The following is a 16,275-nucleotide window of genomic DNA, read 5'->3' on the forward strand; positions in this document are numbered from 1 at the left end:
AAAGCCTGGAACCAGGAATGATTCCTGATGATAAAGGTGGTTTGGTCTTGGGGACACGGAAGTACCACCTGAGCCTGGACCAGTGCTCATTCTAAGAGCAGGGCAGAGAGGACGGTTACTCTCTAGGGCTGGTTTCAGGTGTCAGGTGATAGGATATGAGAGAGGAGGGTGGATAATGGAAGCATTTCTGACTCCACTAGGACACCAGCCTGACTCTCTAATACAATCCGACCAACATCTTCAATAGTAGAAAATGTGGGCAAGTGTTTTCCCTTTTTGTTCCTCAGGAGGTTAGAATAGTCACTTTCCAGAGACCACGAGGAGGTTACAATTGAAGGAAATGAATCTCACTGGTAATATTTTATCACTTTTTTTTTTTTTTTTGAGTTCACAAACATTTATTTAGTGGTTTCTGTTAAATATTATCAATGATCTTTATTATCACTGAACACATCTTCCAATTTAGGGTTTTAAGATTTTCTAAAAATGAGACCTATTATATATTTAGTAGAAATAGGTACAATGACAGACTCAAAAACAAATAAAACCTAGTTGCTCATTCTCATAATATTCTAGAAATATTTTATGTTAAAGAAAAGTGACCTCACTAGAGACATCGGAAGTACAGGCCTATCAGAGATTTTATTACAGGTGGATTGGCCATAAAACTATAAACTCATTTTTTGTTTTCAGTTACTTTCTTATTGTTGATACAACTACAAAACATCACAAAAAGATATGGTTCTCAAATGATGGCATATACCATGTTCCCCCAAAAATAAGACCTAGCTGGATAATCAGCTCTACTGTGTCTTTTGGAGCAAAAATTAATATAAGACCCAGTCTTATTTTACTATACTATAAGACCCGGTCTATAATATGATATGATATGATATGATATGATATGATATGATATGATATGATATGATATGATATGATATGATATGATATTGGGTTTTATATTAATTTTTGCTCCAAAAGGACACATTAGAGCTGATTGTCCAGCTAGATCCTATTTTCAGGGAAACAGGGTATATTAGAAGGTTAGTAATAGCTAACATTCCAAACAATACATGTCTATGAAAAAGCTTTCAAATGAACATATATCAATATCATTTTTAATAAACTTAAATTCTGTACATTCTGGAACTAGTAAGAGCATTCTTTGATGGTGGCTCACTGTAAGATATTGTATTGGAAATCTGTAAATTAAGCAACTGTTTTTTATGATATGCCTCCATTTCCTGGTTGGCATGTTCATCCAGAGATTTCCTTACACAGTTCTCTAATTCTTCAATTCCTTCTTTGGTTATTGCAGAGATGGGGGTGATACGCTGGAACTCCACAGTCCTCTCTGGAGTCACGTTTTTTTCAAATAAATGCAGAAAATCTTTAGGATTCTGGAGTTGGTGCATAGGTACATGGAATTCATCTTGGGCATCTGGCAAGTCCGTTTTATGAACTGCCAGGAGGGCAGGATTTGTCTGAACTTCCTCTTTGTACAACTCCAACTCTTTTGTAAGCAGTATTATGGTTTCAAAGGCAGTTCTGTATTGAGTTTGGGAAGAAAGCTGAAATCCAGACATATCGACAACAAAAAGTAGTTGTTTCGTTCCTTTGCTCATATGTGCTTCTTCTATTAAACCAGGAAGAGCAGCTACTGATATGTTTGAAATCATTATACATAATCTTTCCAAGTTCAGGCTTTAGTGTTGTAAATGCATAAACTGCAATCGCAGGTTTTGCGTGAGAAATCTGCCTCAGCAAAGAGATTTTCCATCATTTGGGAATCCCACTAGGCCTGTATCAGCTATAAGTTTGAGATCAAGGTGAATTACTCGTTTCTGGCTTTTCAATGGTCCGAAATTTGTAAGTAATTTACCACCAAGACCTCCGTCCACTACCAAAATTCTGTCTTTCTCTTCATTCAGTTCTCCTATAATTTCACCATTTTCTTCAGTTACTGAAACACCCACTGGTAGAAGAATCTCACAGTCTTTTCCTCTGGAGCCTTTCAGTGCACTACCCCGACTATTTGCTCCTTCTGCAGACACAAATCGTTTCTTAGGATATTTGTCTTCAAGTGGTTTTAAAGTCATTTTGTTATGGGCTACAACCCAGATGTCGCCACGGTTTCCACCTTCTCCACCTAAACGAGGGTAACCCATTCACCACTTCCCCCCCTGGTGAAGAGTCTTAGGTTATCTCTGAAACTTCCGTACTTTCTGAATAACACACAACTGCAGTGCACCAGGCTTGCAATTGGCCAGAACTCACTCCTGCGGCAGGTGTACAAACTCTGTCACTGTTGTTTAATTCTCCATACATTTTAGAATTTTCTCTCAATCTATTTACTGATAAATGTTAGACAGAGCACATGAATACAAAAAGGAGAATAATCAACTATATACTTTGCTGCAATTAATTCCCTATATATTGTCAATCACTCTGATTTTTCTCATTCTTCCATTGTACAAATGACATTTAATTCAATGTTAATAATAATTAAGATTAAGTGAATCTTTACTATAAACCAGCCCCATAATTTACATAAACAAACCCATTATACTCTCACACTTATTACACTTCACGTTATACCTTTCCCTCATTATAAGGAAATGGGGCTTAGACAATCCACCTTCTGACCGAAGCCACGCATCAAACAGAACTTCGACTAGAGAGTCAAGTCCCATTTGGTCCCACTCCGAAACCTGGGCTCCACGTACTACAAGATACTTTGGACTTCTCCTTACTATTTAGGTCCTCAGTACTGTTTACTGAAGGTGTTTTTTTTTTTTTTCTTTTAATTTTTAAATTTAATGACGAAGCAGATATCCTGTCAACTAGAAAATACAGCAGCCCTGGGGGTTTTGTCTCCAAAGTGTTGGCAGTCACTTATAGAGAGATTTCTATATCCCACCAGAAAGATGGTTGCGAATGCAGAGCTAGAACACAGAACTAGAAGACAAAAGTCCCAAGTACTATAGTCAACTTAAAATGGAGTGTGGAACAATAACATGGTCAATTGTATACATAGGTACAGATGACACTTGAAATTCTTACCCGTTTAGTCACTTTTTTGGGTAAAGATGTCGTCTCTGGAAGTTCCAGTTAAAAATAAAAGGCTATCTGTTAGTTTCCATTATGACTTTAGCATGATTTAAACTAATGAATTGTAAGGAACTGCACAGAGGGCATCATAGCAGTGAAAAGCTCCCTTTCAGCTGGGGGTACTCAGAGAGGTAAATTGGTCTCCAGATGAGCAGACAATTTCTTAGGCTCCGACTGTCTTCCCAACCAGGAGGGTTGCAAGGAGAGGGTGGTGGTGCCCTCTGGAAATAATGAAAGCACAGTCCAAAGTGGCTTCCTGTTCTTCTCCCAGAATAGAATTGGGATCTAAGATCAGTCTTTCTTCCATATCAAATCTTTCCCAGGCTCCCCGTAGGTTAAGACCTTCTCTTCGGCTTGCCACATGGAGCCCTTGGTGGTCTACACTCCAGCTTTGTCTCAGACTTTGCTCTCATTGTGAGTTTTCTGAATCTTTGAACTTCGCCCAGTGTACCTCCAGGCAATCCTTAAAAGTGCTGGAGAACTATTTTGAAAAGAGTAAATGAATGTATATGACTGTGTTTGCTAAATTTCCCAAACTACTAAAATTCCATGAAACGGGGTTTCGACTACTATAATCTACAACTCTCCCACGTTACCATTTTAAGTACAGCAGGACACCAAATAGGTGACAAGGAGGTAGGTGGGAATAAAAATAAAATACTGTTCTTTTGTCTTTTAAAAATGAATTACACATATGAAGAAATAAACCTATTTCTTTAAAATCCGATAGACTATTTCAGGCCATATGAAGAGAGAAACGGAATGTGTTCAATTAAAAATGATAGAGAAATGTTATTCTTTACTTTAAAATGGCTGTCACTTTAATTATTTATCAGTTTTAGTCTCGGCTCACTAGTAAAAAGACACATTTTATATAACCGGATAGCTATTATAAGCTAACCAGATACCTTTGTCTTTCTTCTTGCTTTTATATTAAGCCCTATAGACTAAACGCCTAGCTATAAATAAAACTATTGATGTTAAAAGGTCATAGCTGTGAACTTTCACATGTTTCTTCTCCACTGTATCTATATACACTGTATACTTTACAGGAAGAAGAGATTCTTTATTTAAGAGAGCTTAAACTGTTCAAATTTGTAATGTACTGGGGATTTTGGAATGTCTAGGGGACTTAGTGGAAAAAGCGCTGACCTTTCATCTCTGAACCCAGACACAGTCTAACCTCAGATAAGTGCAAAAGTTTTGTGTCAGTTGCCTGCATGATAAACTGGTACTATCCACTATCTTCCAACCCAATTAAGCATTACTGGCAGATCTGGCCTCAAGAGGCACATGGGGCATAGAAATGGAATTAATTCTACTCCTAGAGAGGGCGTCTGGACCTTTAAGATAGGATTTTAAAGTTATAAACGGGAAGCATCCACAGATAGAAATCCATAAACCTGTGTGTAAGCCACCCCCCCTTCCCGCAATCACATGCAAATCTGAGATACTGGGATACTTTTCCAGATTCATACCTTTAGCTTTTATTTGGTATGTCTTCAAAGGCAATTGGTAAAATATATTTTTTTTCTGTTACTTTATAGGAAAAAGAGAATTTGAATGCGTTGGTAGTAGCAGTTGTGTGTAGTAGCAATGGGCAACGCAATTTGATGCTGAAAGAGCCAACTTAATGTTCACAGAAAAGTGTGGACTAGAGTTACTAAAATAGTAAATAATGCACAAATCCCTATTTGTCTATTTTGGAGTATGTGGTGATACGATGAAGTGGTGACAAGTTTTCATTTTATTATTTAAATGTTACTGACCTGCCATTAAAATAAACATTGGGGATAATTCAAAGAACATGTTAGTTTCTTGTGGACGTGGTTGCTGCTTTTGACATCTTTGATTTTTCAAATGTACAACCCAACAATGTACAGGAGATGCTCACTATCTGCTTTATGGGGAATGAGTAATGATGGAAGGAGGTCTTATTGCCTAGCTAGAGGCCATTTTAACTTAAAAATTAAAATGAAATGTTTCAGTTTTGCAGAAATAATGAGGAAGAGAAGTTTGAACAATTCCTATAAAATATTTAAAAAATTTAAAATGTCAGCAATGAAAGGTATCAGATTTAACTTGAGAAGAGCCTCTAGTTTAATAGAAGGTAATACAGTGATTAAGCAGTTTTATTTTTCTCCCTTAGCAAGAAGAAACAATGGCCATTATCGTTTCATTTAATTTTAGTAGAGGTTTCATTTACGTACTCATTTATTCTATTCTTTAGATTCCACACTATTATACTATTTAAAAATTAACAAAAACTGTAAAAGCCACTGATTTAATCTATTCAGTTGGATTACAGGTTATTTTCTTTTGATTTTTTTATACTTTTTCAAGTGTTACAAAATATTTAGTATTAATTTTTTGTTAGTTGCAGGTAATAGACATTTATGCCCCTCACAAAGTGATAACCCCCCTCCCCCAATCTACTACCCCTCTGACACCATTTACAGCTGTTACAATTCCATTGACTCTATTCCCTATGCTGTACTCCACCTCCTGTGGCCATATATATATATATATATATATATATATATATATATGTATCTTTATATTAAATTATAGTTGACATTTGTTATTATTCAGCTTCAGCTTCGGGTATACACTGCAGTGGTCAGGCATCTATACCGTCCATGAAGTGATCTCCCTAATAAGACAAGTATCCGTTAAATAACCTATAAGATCTTTACAAAATTATTGATTATATTCCCCAAATTCTTTCATATCTCCATGGCAATTTTGTGGTTACCAATTATACTTTCTAATCCCCTCACCTTCTCTCTTATCTCCACTCCCCTCCCATCTAGCAACCCTCAGTTTTCTCTCTGTCTCTGAGACTGTTTCTGATTAGGTTGTTCATTTATTCTTTTCTTTAGATTCCACATATAAGTGAGATCATATGGTATTTGTCTTTAACCAGCACAAGTAACTTCCGAAACAAATACTGCTCTCTAAATTCTACCACCTCACAACTTTTTCTTTAGCTATCATTCATGTTTGGAAAACTAAATATAGTATTCACGCTGTAAATCTGAAAATCACGAAGTCCTTTGGACATTAAAGGGAGAATAGTTGAACATTTTTGTCATGAGTAATCTAATTTGCAAGTTGAGTGAAGGAAGGTGAATGCAATAAAGGTGAAGGGTTCAAATTTAAGAGCAGAGGCAAGGGTGGCTGGAAGGGACCAGAAACTTGAAAATACTTGAGGAGAATTGTGTTGTGTGGTTTGAAAGAAAAGAAAGTGCTCAGATGACACGGACACCTTATATTATTGGGTTTTGCCAACATTGGACAAATTAATTATTACTCACTCATACTTTAGTGAAGACATGAAGTATGAATGTCAAAAGTATTAGCTAAATAGGAAAAACAATCTGAAGGAAAGAAGTAAAATCAAGAGGTTAAGAGATTGAAAAGAGCGAGATATGAAGCAGCCAAACCATTATCAAATTGGAGGTGAGAAAATGATGCTACACTTGATCTTGACAAAGGAGATTAGAAATCTGGGCTGAAAAGCTGAGTGGGATTGGAGTAGAAAATTGATGTGAGGAAGGATGAAAAGCTAAAATTCCGGTCTTGTGACTAAGGATTTTTGGTTTTATATTTTAAGATGATCTGTATGGCTTTTCAAAGGGAGATTGTACATGCTCAGTGAGAACCACTTAGAAATGGCTTGTTCTGGAAATGGTATCTTCTGGCACTCACTATTTTTGCTACTGAACATGGGAAATTAACTACGAAACCCAGAATTCTGACACCAGCACACAAACATGTCAGCCTTCTCAAATTTTTTGTTTATAAAGGTTTTTTGTTTGTTTTTGTTTTTTTAGAAACTAAAGAAATAAGCTTTCAGTTACTTTACTTGGGGTAAAGCATTGCATCCTCACCGCTATACAATGATAAGTATCCGCAAAAATCAGTTTTATGTGAATTCCATATTCTCATGACCCTTCTCTATGCTTCCCCCTTACAGCATGAGTAGCAATTGAAGTTTAGATAGCTACTTGGTTATTAGTTTAATATATGTATATCTTACTAGACACGAAGGTGAGATTATGTCTATTTTTACATTGTTGTCGCTGGCGTGCCAAACTACATGACACATAGTAGGTGCTTAGTAATTGTTGAATGAAAGATTGAATCATTGAATGAATAAAGCACTCCTTGAGCTGTCAGTTTGAGTTAACATACATGTAAGAAAATAGATGTCTAAAATTAAGTGGTTTTCCACTGCTCAGAAACACTACAAACTTTTGCTATTTGTAGGATACATAATACTTTTTAATCTCATTGACTTGGAAATAAGCATTTCTTCTAGAAACTAAACAAAAAGCAATTGTACAACCACAAACTCCACACAAATATTTAAGGAATAAAATACCAATTAACTAAGAAAATGCAAGTCATTGATGAGCACCATATTTTTTTTCTTTAAATTTCTCCGTATTTCTCATATACAAAGGATTGTTTAGAGATACCATAAACTGTAATTTAAAACCATGTCCACTTATTCAGTGCCTGCGGTCACTCAATGCAGAATAAAAGCCAAGAGAAGACCACTTGCTTTAGAGATAACGCCTTTGGAATGCTAATAGTGTAAAACTTTCTGAAGGAAAATGATTCTTTACTGAACAAGCCTAGAGTCCGATTGGCTTCGTCCATTTTGCACCTTTGTGCTAGGGAATCCTTAGGTTTAAATGACGGCAGCTTCAGTCTTTGCTTTTCCATCCCTTAATCCTTCAGGAGCACAGGTTTCAGTTCAAGACAACTTCACACGGAACATAAGAAGACTCTGTGAGCCTACGTCAAGTACGACGATCTTTTTTTCAGCTGTGATCTTTCACTTGCATCCTATAGTACAAGTGACTTTGAGGCCAACCAGTGTCAAATAATTAATGCATTTTCAACGAAGGACTTTTTTTCCACTATGCTATAATGCAATGCATGAAAAGCAATAAATGCTTTCATGTAAGCCACTTGTACCTGTGGTTTTCATCACGGTTTCACTGGGACCCCTCACATTAGAGAACCTTTGTGAGGTGCCTGAGCTGAAATGGAAAGAAAAGCTGGCCTGGGAGGTTTTACATCTGGTGTACTACCCCATTACTTAAACAGGCTTCATCTTAAAAAAAAAAAAAACACACACACACAAAAAAAAAAAAAATAGAAAAAGAAAAAAAAACCGTTACACAGGTTGAATTGAGGCAATTATGTTCTGATCTAAGACATATATATTTGTCGATTATTTCCAGGTGGTTCTTTAAAAACATGTTTTCTTGATCTATAATTAATATTTTGCTAATGGAGCTCGAGCAAAATGCCACAAAACGACTCACCATTTCTCCATGCCGTAAATGATAAGAACTAATAGTAACCATATTAAGATTCTTAGGTTTTTAAGCATTATCCTAGTTTGCGTCACAACTATTATTTAAAATTATAATATCCAGGTGCTGTATATGGTATTTGATCAAAGGGAATGGAAATGTAATGAGTTATAAGTTTTCTCCCTGAGGACTCAAGCTGTATATAATGGGAGTGGGTGTGATTTATTTTCGGAGTCATTCTGGAAACAGTTATGAAAGCCTTTAGTTAGATGTTGGTAACTGGGGTTATTGAATCTGCTGATATTTACCACTTGTAGGGGGTTATAAGAGTGCACTTTTTGAGGGAAAAAGTGAACTAAAACGTTTAAAAAAAAATGCTGCATATCAGAAAGCATTATTATCCCCTGCTGTTTTTTTTAATGTATGTTTCCAGACCCGATATGACATGTTCGTAGACTCAAAAAAAAAAAAAAAAAAAAAAAGTGAAGACTTCAAAATTGACCTTTACAGATAACAAAAAGTGACACTTGATTTTTTTTGATGGTGATGAATGCATCCTCCAAATGACAATGAACAGTAGAGCTGTAATTTTATGGGGACATTTCTAATTTTTTCTCGCATTAACCTTGTATTCAGAATTGCTGACAACTTTGAATCACAGGAGTAAATCCACTTCCCATTCCTTGCCATCAATGAAAATGATCCATCCTTTCCCTTTAAGCAAATGCAGTAAGGAAGCATCAGAAGAAGGTTGAACCCTTTTTTTTTTTTCATCTTCCTCAAATATTGTTTGACCTTAATCACTGTCTTCCAACAAGCTTAATGTGACATCACCTTGAAACAAAAACACACAGCTCTCTCAAGTCTGGCTCTGGAATGAAACAGCCCTGATTATTAGTCCGCTGTGTGATCTTTTCCCATTGCACTGATGAGATGAAGCTTAATCTCGTTTCTCTCCTCTCCAGGACCACAAACCACAGGCAGTTGAAGGCCGCCTGAAAATCTCTTACATCTGGAAGAGCAATAATTCATGGGATTTCGCCTGACAACCATGACAGGCAGCAGGGCAGCCAGAAACAACCGTCTCTTATGTTGTGCTATTTGCAAAAAATCAGAAGGGGAGGAGTCAGCGCAGGGCCATAGCCTTCTTTAGCATATGTTAGTGGAGAGAACCCTTTTATTTTCCGCCAGATGCTGCATGAATAGGTCCTAAATATGACACAGACAGTAGCTATCACTTCGAAACAAAATTCCTGGGTGTCTGCTAAGCTGCAAAGCATATGAAGGCCTATTGTCTGGCAAAGGGTCATGGTTAAATTTGCACAGATTTTATAAAACAGAGATTTCAGATTCTACACGTGATTTATGGGCATTTGCACACCCCACTGTGCTCGAATATGATACCATCTTCTGAGTAGGGTGATTTCATGAAATGTATATGGGATTTAGCTATAGCAACTTTTACTGGGCAGCTTAGAAGGGCCAGCAGAGTACTAGAATTTACTGCGGCACAGCTTGTGCTGTCAGGCTCAGGGTTGGTGTTTATGATTTCTGCAGAAGCAGAAATAAACAACTTCTCCTTAATGGCCTTCTTTATGTGTAGGCAGCAGTGGTCCTATCTGGTCTCACACAGTAGCTGGTGCAGCGGTCTGTCCCATTTCATGTGGAACCAATGTCTGAAAATTTGCATTTCTGCTTTTCTGAGCTTTCTGTGGCAGTCGCCAGAAAGAGGGAAATAGTCTGCGACTCTTTCAATGGGTAGCATTCCACTCTAGGTTTCTATGCTATAAATACATCGTGAATAGATAGAATGACTCAATTTTAAGACTCTGACAGAGAGAAGGGAAGGAAACAGCCGGATTTATTTTCAGATCGTACCTTGTCCATAAACCCTGTAAAAATACTCATCAAAGAACATTTAAATGACTTCGTTGAGATGCGTGTTCTCCCAAAGTATGCATGACATCGCTATAGCAGCACTCAATACACATGTCGATGTGTATTTAAGCAATGTTAAGAATAATATGGGGCATACACACAAATATATGAATATGTTAAATATATATTCTCCTATTTAGGAAGAAAAAAAGTAAGTATTGAAAACTTTCCTGATATAACAAGTTTTAAAAGTTCCAAAGAATGTTGACATATTTGTACCTAGGAGCAGGCAGAAAATGCATTTTTTTTTTTAAAAAAACTAGACAACCGTTTCATGCCAAAGAAAAACAATTCCTTTGCCAAACTACACATTGTTAACTTAAAATGTGTTCCATGTGGAAATAGGAAGACTGATTTTAAGGAAAGGCTAGTGATCTGAAGTCAGCTGGCTCCATGCCTGCCAACTACACATTTTGGCTTTTAGTTATACAGCTAGAATTGGAAATATTTATTTCCCCTCTTTAAGACTAGCTCTTTCTCTTCGCCTAGTAAACCAATGAATTTGCTTGTAAACATGCATATAGAAACAAAACAAAACAAAACAAAAAAACTTCCAGGCAATACACAAGGGAAGAATAATTTAAAATCTTTCGTAGGCAGGATATTATAGGTTGGAAAGACTGCATTTTACTCTGTTCTCATTTTGGCCAGCCCTTTTGCCAGCATTTTTGTATACTCATCACATTTTTCTGGAAAGAAATTAAATTACCGAAGGCTTCGGCTCTTGAGTATGAAAGCTTAGGCCCACAAGACAGACACATATTTGGAAGACTTATATCTCTACTGATGACAATGTTTACCGATCACCACTGTTTAGAATTATCAACGTCAACAAGCCTTCAGAGAGCCGGTCACTGGTTTCTTTGAAGTATTCATTATACCATGGTCTTATGCAGGTTGCAGATAAATTCTGAAATGCAGCATGAATCTACAGCTATGAACAGTCATTGGAAATAGCTTACAAAGAAAGAGTCCTGATGTTGTTTTTTTTTTTTTAAATTACCTAAGCCTCATTTGCCAATCTTATCAAACTCACATTGGGTTACTTAATTTATTAACACTGCACATTTTTCAGCAATGGATCTCTGCAGAAATACTCAAGAAGTACTTGTACGTTGTTTTATGTAATATGAAAGAGGGGGCATTAGAACTTCGAGTGTATATGGAGGTGTAGCTTTTATGTCAGCTTCCCTCGCCAGGAGACAAATCCAGAGGCTTTCAGTAGCCAGATTTTAGTAAGTCTGAGGGGGCAAAGGCTATTTATTGCAATTCTGAGAGCATAAAGCTCCTCCTTTTCACACATACCCCTTTGCTGGAATGCCCAAGTTTTATTTATGATTTTGGATTTTATTTCACAGCATTCCAGTTTAGTTTAGCATGATGTATTTAATAACCATGTCGACTGTCTTAATTACCCTATAAAGCAGGGTTCCACTGGCATTTGACCCTCCACGGCATTCCAGAGAAACTGCAGGACCATGATAATTACCAACCGCCTGTGAGAAAATTAAACAAAAAGGCCCAACTTTTAAACCACCATTTTAAACGACCTATTACAGCTCAGGAATAAATCATTGATGAAATAGCCTGCTTAACAGGAAAATAGCTATTCCATAGCGAAGAATTTCCCCTCGCGTGATCATGAAGAGAATATTAAGTATTCTTCAGCTCAAAAGGTTAGATTTTATGTCTGTCCAATGCCTTTTAATGACACATTTTTGTGTAATTTTACTGTAATCAAAGGCTTTTCCAATAGAGGTTACAGACTGTGGGTATTTTGTCAGACTTAAACATTTTGCTATCCATAGAATAGTAAATGAACTTAGATATGGCCAGAGGAAAAAAAAAGTCTGTGTATAATTGGAGAAAATTCAGATTAAAAGAAGATCTATGAATAGTTTTATTTCCTTTGATTAGCAGAGCCATTTGCTATACGTTTTGCAAAAAGTGCTAATCAATCACTCGGTGTGATAAGATTGATTTATTAATTGTTGCCATAGTCCAAAAAAATAGTGACCCGCTTTGAAGGTCTAAATGTCTGGATTAATTTGAGAGTGGTGCCAATATGTCATAACTAATCATGATATATCGTTATGTTTATTTCTATGTAATAGTTCTATCAGTCTGAAGCTCAACAAACATAGAGCTTACATTCCCTCCCCCCAGCACTCCCCACGGATAAATATTTGTTTTGTGAAAACTGATATTTTACATACGTTTCCTATTATGGTTCCCAGTGTGACATTAGAGTTATACTAGATAACTCTTTTCTGATCTCACTGTAATCCAATAATTAGGGTCCTCACTTGAAACATTTTTTTGACTACAGCGCAAGTAAGGACATATAAAAATTGTAAGCTTTTGTTCTTTTTTTTTGCAATAATTTCGACTCTTCTTTGCAAAAAGCAAGATAAGCACATGTGCCTTGAGGTCACATAAGGTCCATTTCCAGGTTTCTAATACTGGCCACTTTTTTTTTTTTTTTTTTTTTTTTTTTTTGGCAAATTGCCTGGGGCCCAGGGAAGCTGGCCAATGGGTACTAAAAATAATTGGGTGAACAAGTATGCATTTTTGGCAAGGCTCTATAGTAGAAAAGAGACATACTAAGTTGCAGTCAGGTATCCCAGCATCCCAAACTCGTTCTGCTGCTCACCAGCTGTGTGATGTTCAATAAATGAGTCACCTTCTCTGAGTTTCAGTTTTCTCACTTGTAAAGTGGAAATAATGGTGGCTGTTTCACAAGGTTTTGGGAAGGATTAAGTAAGACAATATATGTAAGATGCCTTCCAGAAGGTCTGGCACCATAATAGGTATTCGGATTTTGTTAAATTTGATCTTTTGGCTCTGTCCCCAACTGGGGTCACAGTAACATGACTAATGCTTCGTTACATGTTTTCTTATTGAAACCCACTCAAAAGTGCCCAGGCTTAACACTAAGAAGAGATCACATATTATCAAGGAGCGGCTGACCAAGGAGCCTTAATCTATTTCCTGGACCATTCATGTCACATATATTTCTATGACCACCAATGCCAGTTTCCACTGGTACACTCTCACTGCTCTTCAAACATTGTGTCCCTATCATAGATTAGTCCCTTAGTTATTTTCAGTACAGCTGAAGAAGGCTTAAAATAATTTTAAAACACTATGAAAGAAAAAAGATAAATAAGGGGAAAAAAATAAACCATTGGACTCTCGAAAGAGATTTCTGACTTTTCTCATAGCTAGCTCTCACCACGGTCTGTCCAGTTCTAGATTTAAACCCAAAGTTCTGTGTCCATGGACCATTGTTTTCACACTCCTGGTTGCCCCTCGAAAGGAGAACGCTTCACCTTTTGCTGGAGAAGAACCGTTCTTTTTGACACGTTCTAGTATTCAGGCTTCATGCTAACCATCTGCCTTGCCACCCACTTAGGAGTTTTCAACTCAAATCAAGGTTTTGGTCTGAGAAACAATCTCTTCTCAATAAAGCCGCATCACAAATTATGTCACGTTTTGGGTGAGATGTATAGGAAACAGGTCAACGAAGACACCACGGCCCGATGTAATTCCCAAAGTTGCAGTGACTTTAATATTAGTGAAGTTACAGTTCTTTGGAAAACAAGTCTCAGGAGTAGCCCTGGTATAAAATCATCTAGGTGGAGATGGACAGCCCTGATCCAGTAGCTCCTGAAATCCACTTTTAATTAAGGTCCTCTCAAACTCTTACCTCACTGACCCATGAGTATAGCAGCTCTGGACTCCATGGACCCTGAAATGATCCTGAGAAGGATTCAGAGGGGCTGACCACTTGGGTGGAAAAAAATCACAACTTGATTTTCACTAACCTCAAACTAGAATTTATGATTTTGTTCAAATTTGAATGCAGACAACAAACCACAGTAACATTAACAGGACTTACGATGTTACCAAAATAAATCACAGATATTTTCACATCACATTACACATGTGGCGGATATCATTTATGCTCATCAACACCTCCAAGTTCCATGAGGCAGGAATGAGGTCTGTTACCATGTCTTATTATTTAATGCATTAATAATGAAGCACATATGTTACTACATCATAAATTATTTTCAAAATATTTCGATCACTGTATTTAAGTAGCATGACTTTCCTTTGCAATCGTATATGCTGCATTGTACAGATGTAAATGCATTATTCCTAGATAGGATTTTTTGGAATTTACCAGACTGCCAATGGGGTCTACAGCACAAGAAAGTTGAGAACTTATGATAACATCGCCTTTAATTAGCAAACAGCTAGACTTCTGATAAAGACTCTGCTTTCCTCATCCGTCTAGAGAGAAAGAAACAACTTATTCAAGCTGGCCAAGTTGTTTTTTCCCTCCCAGACTTTCCAGACTAGAAATGACAATAAAGTGCTCTTTTCTGTTTGCTGAAGCTGTAAGGATGTGGAGCCAGGTTTACCACTAGGTAAAGAAGGTTCAATGGCAGAAGAAAATTAAATTAACAAGCAAGGGAAGAGAAAGAGGAGGAGAGTGGAATGTCGGATACTTGTTCTTAAATCTGGATCCAGTCCCTGAGGCCAGCACCATTCCTTTATGGTTGGGTTGTACAAGCCAATGGGTTTCCTGTCAGAGTTGCTTTAGGAGGGGTTTCTGATACGTGTAACAATAATGACAACAACAAAAACATCCTAACTGATATAGAGAAACATCACTGCCTCTTTCGTCTCTGACTCAGGCAGTATATCACAAATCCCTGTCCTTAGAACATCTCTATTGTGGCCATTTATTATTTCTGCCTCTTCCGAACCCCTCCCTTCTTCTTCCATAAAAGGATACCATTTTTCCTCGGGACACTGCCTCTCCCTATTCTCAGCCTACCTGTGTGGATAAGGCTGACCCGCCATAAACTGCAGGATTCAGCCACTCAGCACATTTCATAATCCGGGCCAGGTTCAATGTAACATACGATCTGGACCCCTGGGGATCAAGTCTGGTGCTTTTATGAAACTTGAGAACCGATATAGCTCTTTCCATTGGGACTGACGGCAACAAGGAACAGTGATGCTGTAGGTACAGGAGAAAGGTGAGGACGTGTGCCTCCGATAGTCCTGTTTCCCAGAGGCCAGAAACTGTTCATGCTTTTCCTGCCTTGCTACAGGAGGAAATTCTTCGAGCGACGCAGCTCAGTGACCCAATCATCTCCCCTCAGCACTTTCAAAGTTGTGCCTTTTCCCTATTCTCCCCATTTTGAATAAACAAACGAGTGAATGGATGAATCGAATCTCTTTAAATTTAGCCTGTACCTGGCACTGACCTGCCATACCTGAGACAGCTGCTGCCTCACCTGGCAAAACCTGTGCTCATTTTGCTTCTGACTCACTTTCCTCTACCCAAGCTCAGACAATTCTGGCTTCCAGTATACTGTGTCACCGGGCTTGTGACACAAGGGAAGCCTCCATCCTCAGACAGAGGATACAGACGTCAACTAGGAAAGGATCAAAATGGTAATAAGCTCAGAGACCGAAGAAAGAATAAAAAGGTCCTGGCTTCCATAACCCTCTTAGGTGTCGAGTTCATTTCTAGAGTACACAACATCTGAATTGTCAACACCTTCACCTCAAGGGCTGGCACTTTTTTTTTCTGTGTTTTGATTTCCTAGTTCTTGGCCTATATTTGAACAAAGGACACCATCATATAGACCGTTCTACATACTATCTTGGTTCCTTCAGGTTTACCACCAAGAGAACCACATATCCATAGATCTCATTTGCTCTGTATCTTCTCAGGTCTTACATCTAGGTGGAGAAGCATTTCTGACCCAACCCATTGTCCACACGAAAAACCTCAGATTTTCTGTACCATTGGTACCTTCACAAACTCTGTGTAATCGAGGTATCCCAAGTCCCGACTGTGCATAAAAAT

At 37.5% G+C, this 16,275-nt stretch overlaps 1 protein-coding gene across 1 annotated transcript; it reads right to left on the reverse strand.

Moving 5' to 3' along the window:
• Positions 1–1,127: 1,127 nt before the first annotated feature.
• LOC109443990 (GTP-binding protein 10-like) lies at positions 1,128–15,387 on the reverse strand. The gene is given in 7 exon segments (XM_074318792.2): positions 1,128–1,668; positions 1,670–1,772; positions 1,775–2,170; positions 2,173–2,279; positions 11,183–11,292; positions 11,798–11,878; positions 15,232–15,387. Coding segments are annotated over 7 exon segments (1,494 nt in total).
• Between the last annotated feature and the right edge of the window lie 888 nt (positions 15,388–16,275).

This window comes from Rhinolophus sinicus, chromosome 7 (genome assembly GCF_057876585.1).
Source record: "Rhinolophus sinicus isolate RSI-liver-muscle chromosome 7, RSI-T2T, whole genome shotgun sequence".
In the NCBI taxonomy this organism is placed as follows: domain Eukaryota; kingdom Metazoa; phylum Chordata; class Mammalia; order Chiroptera; family Rhinolophidae; genus Rhinolophus; species Rhinolophus sinicus.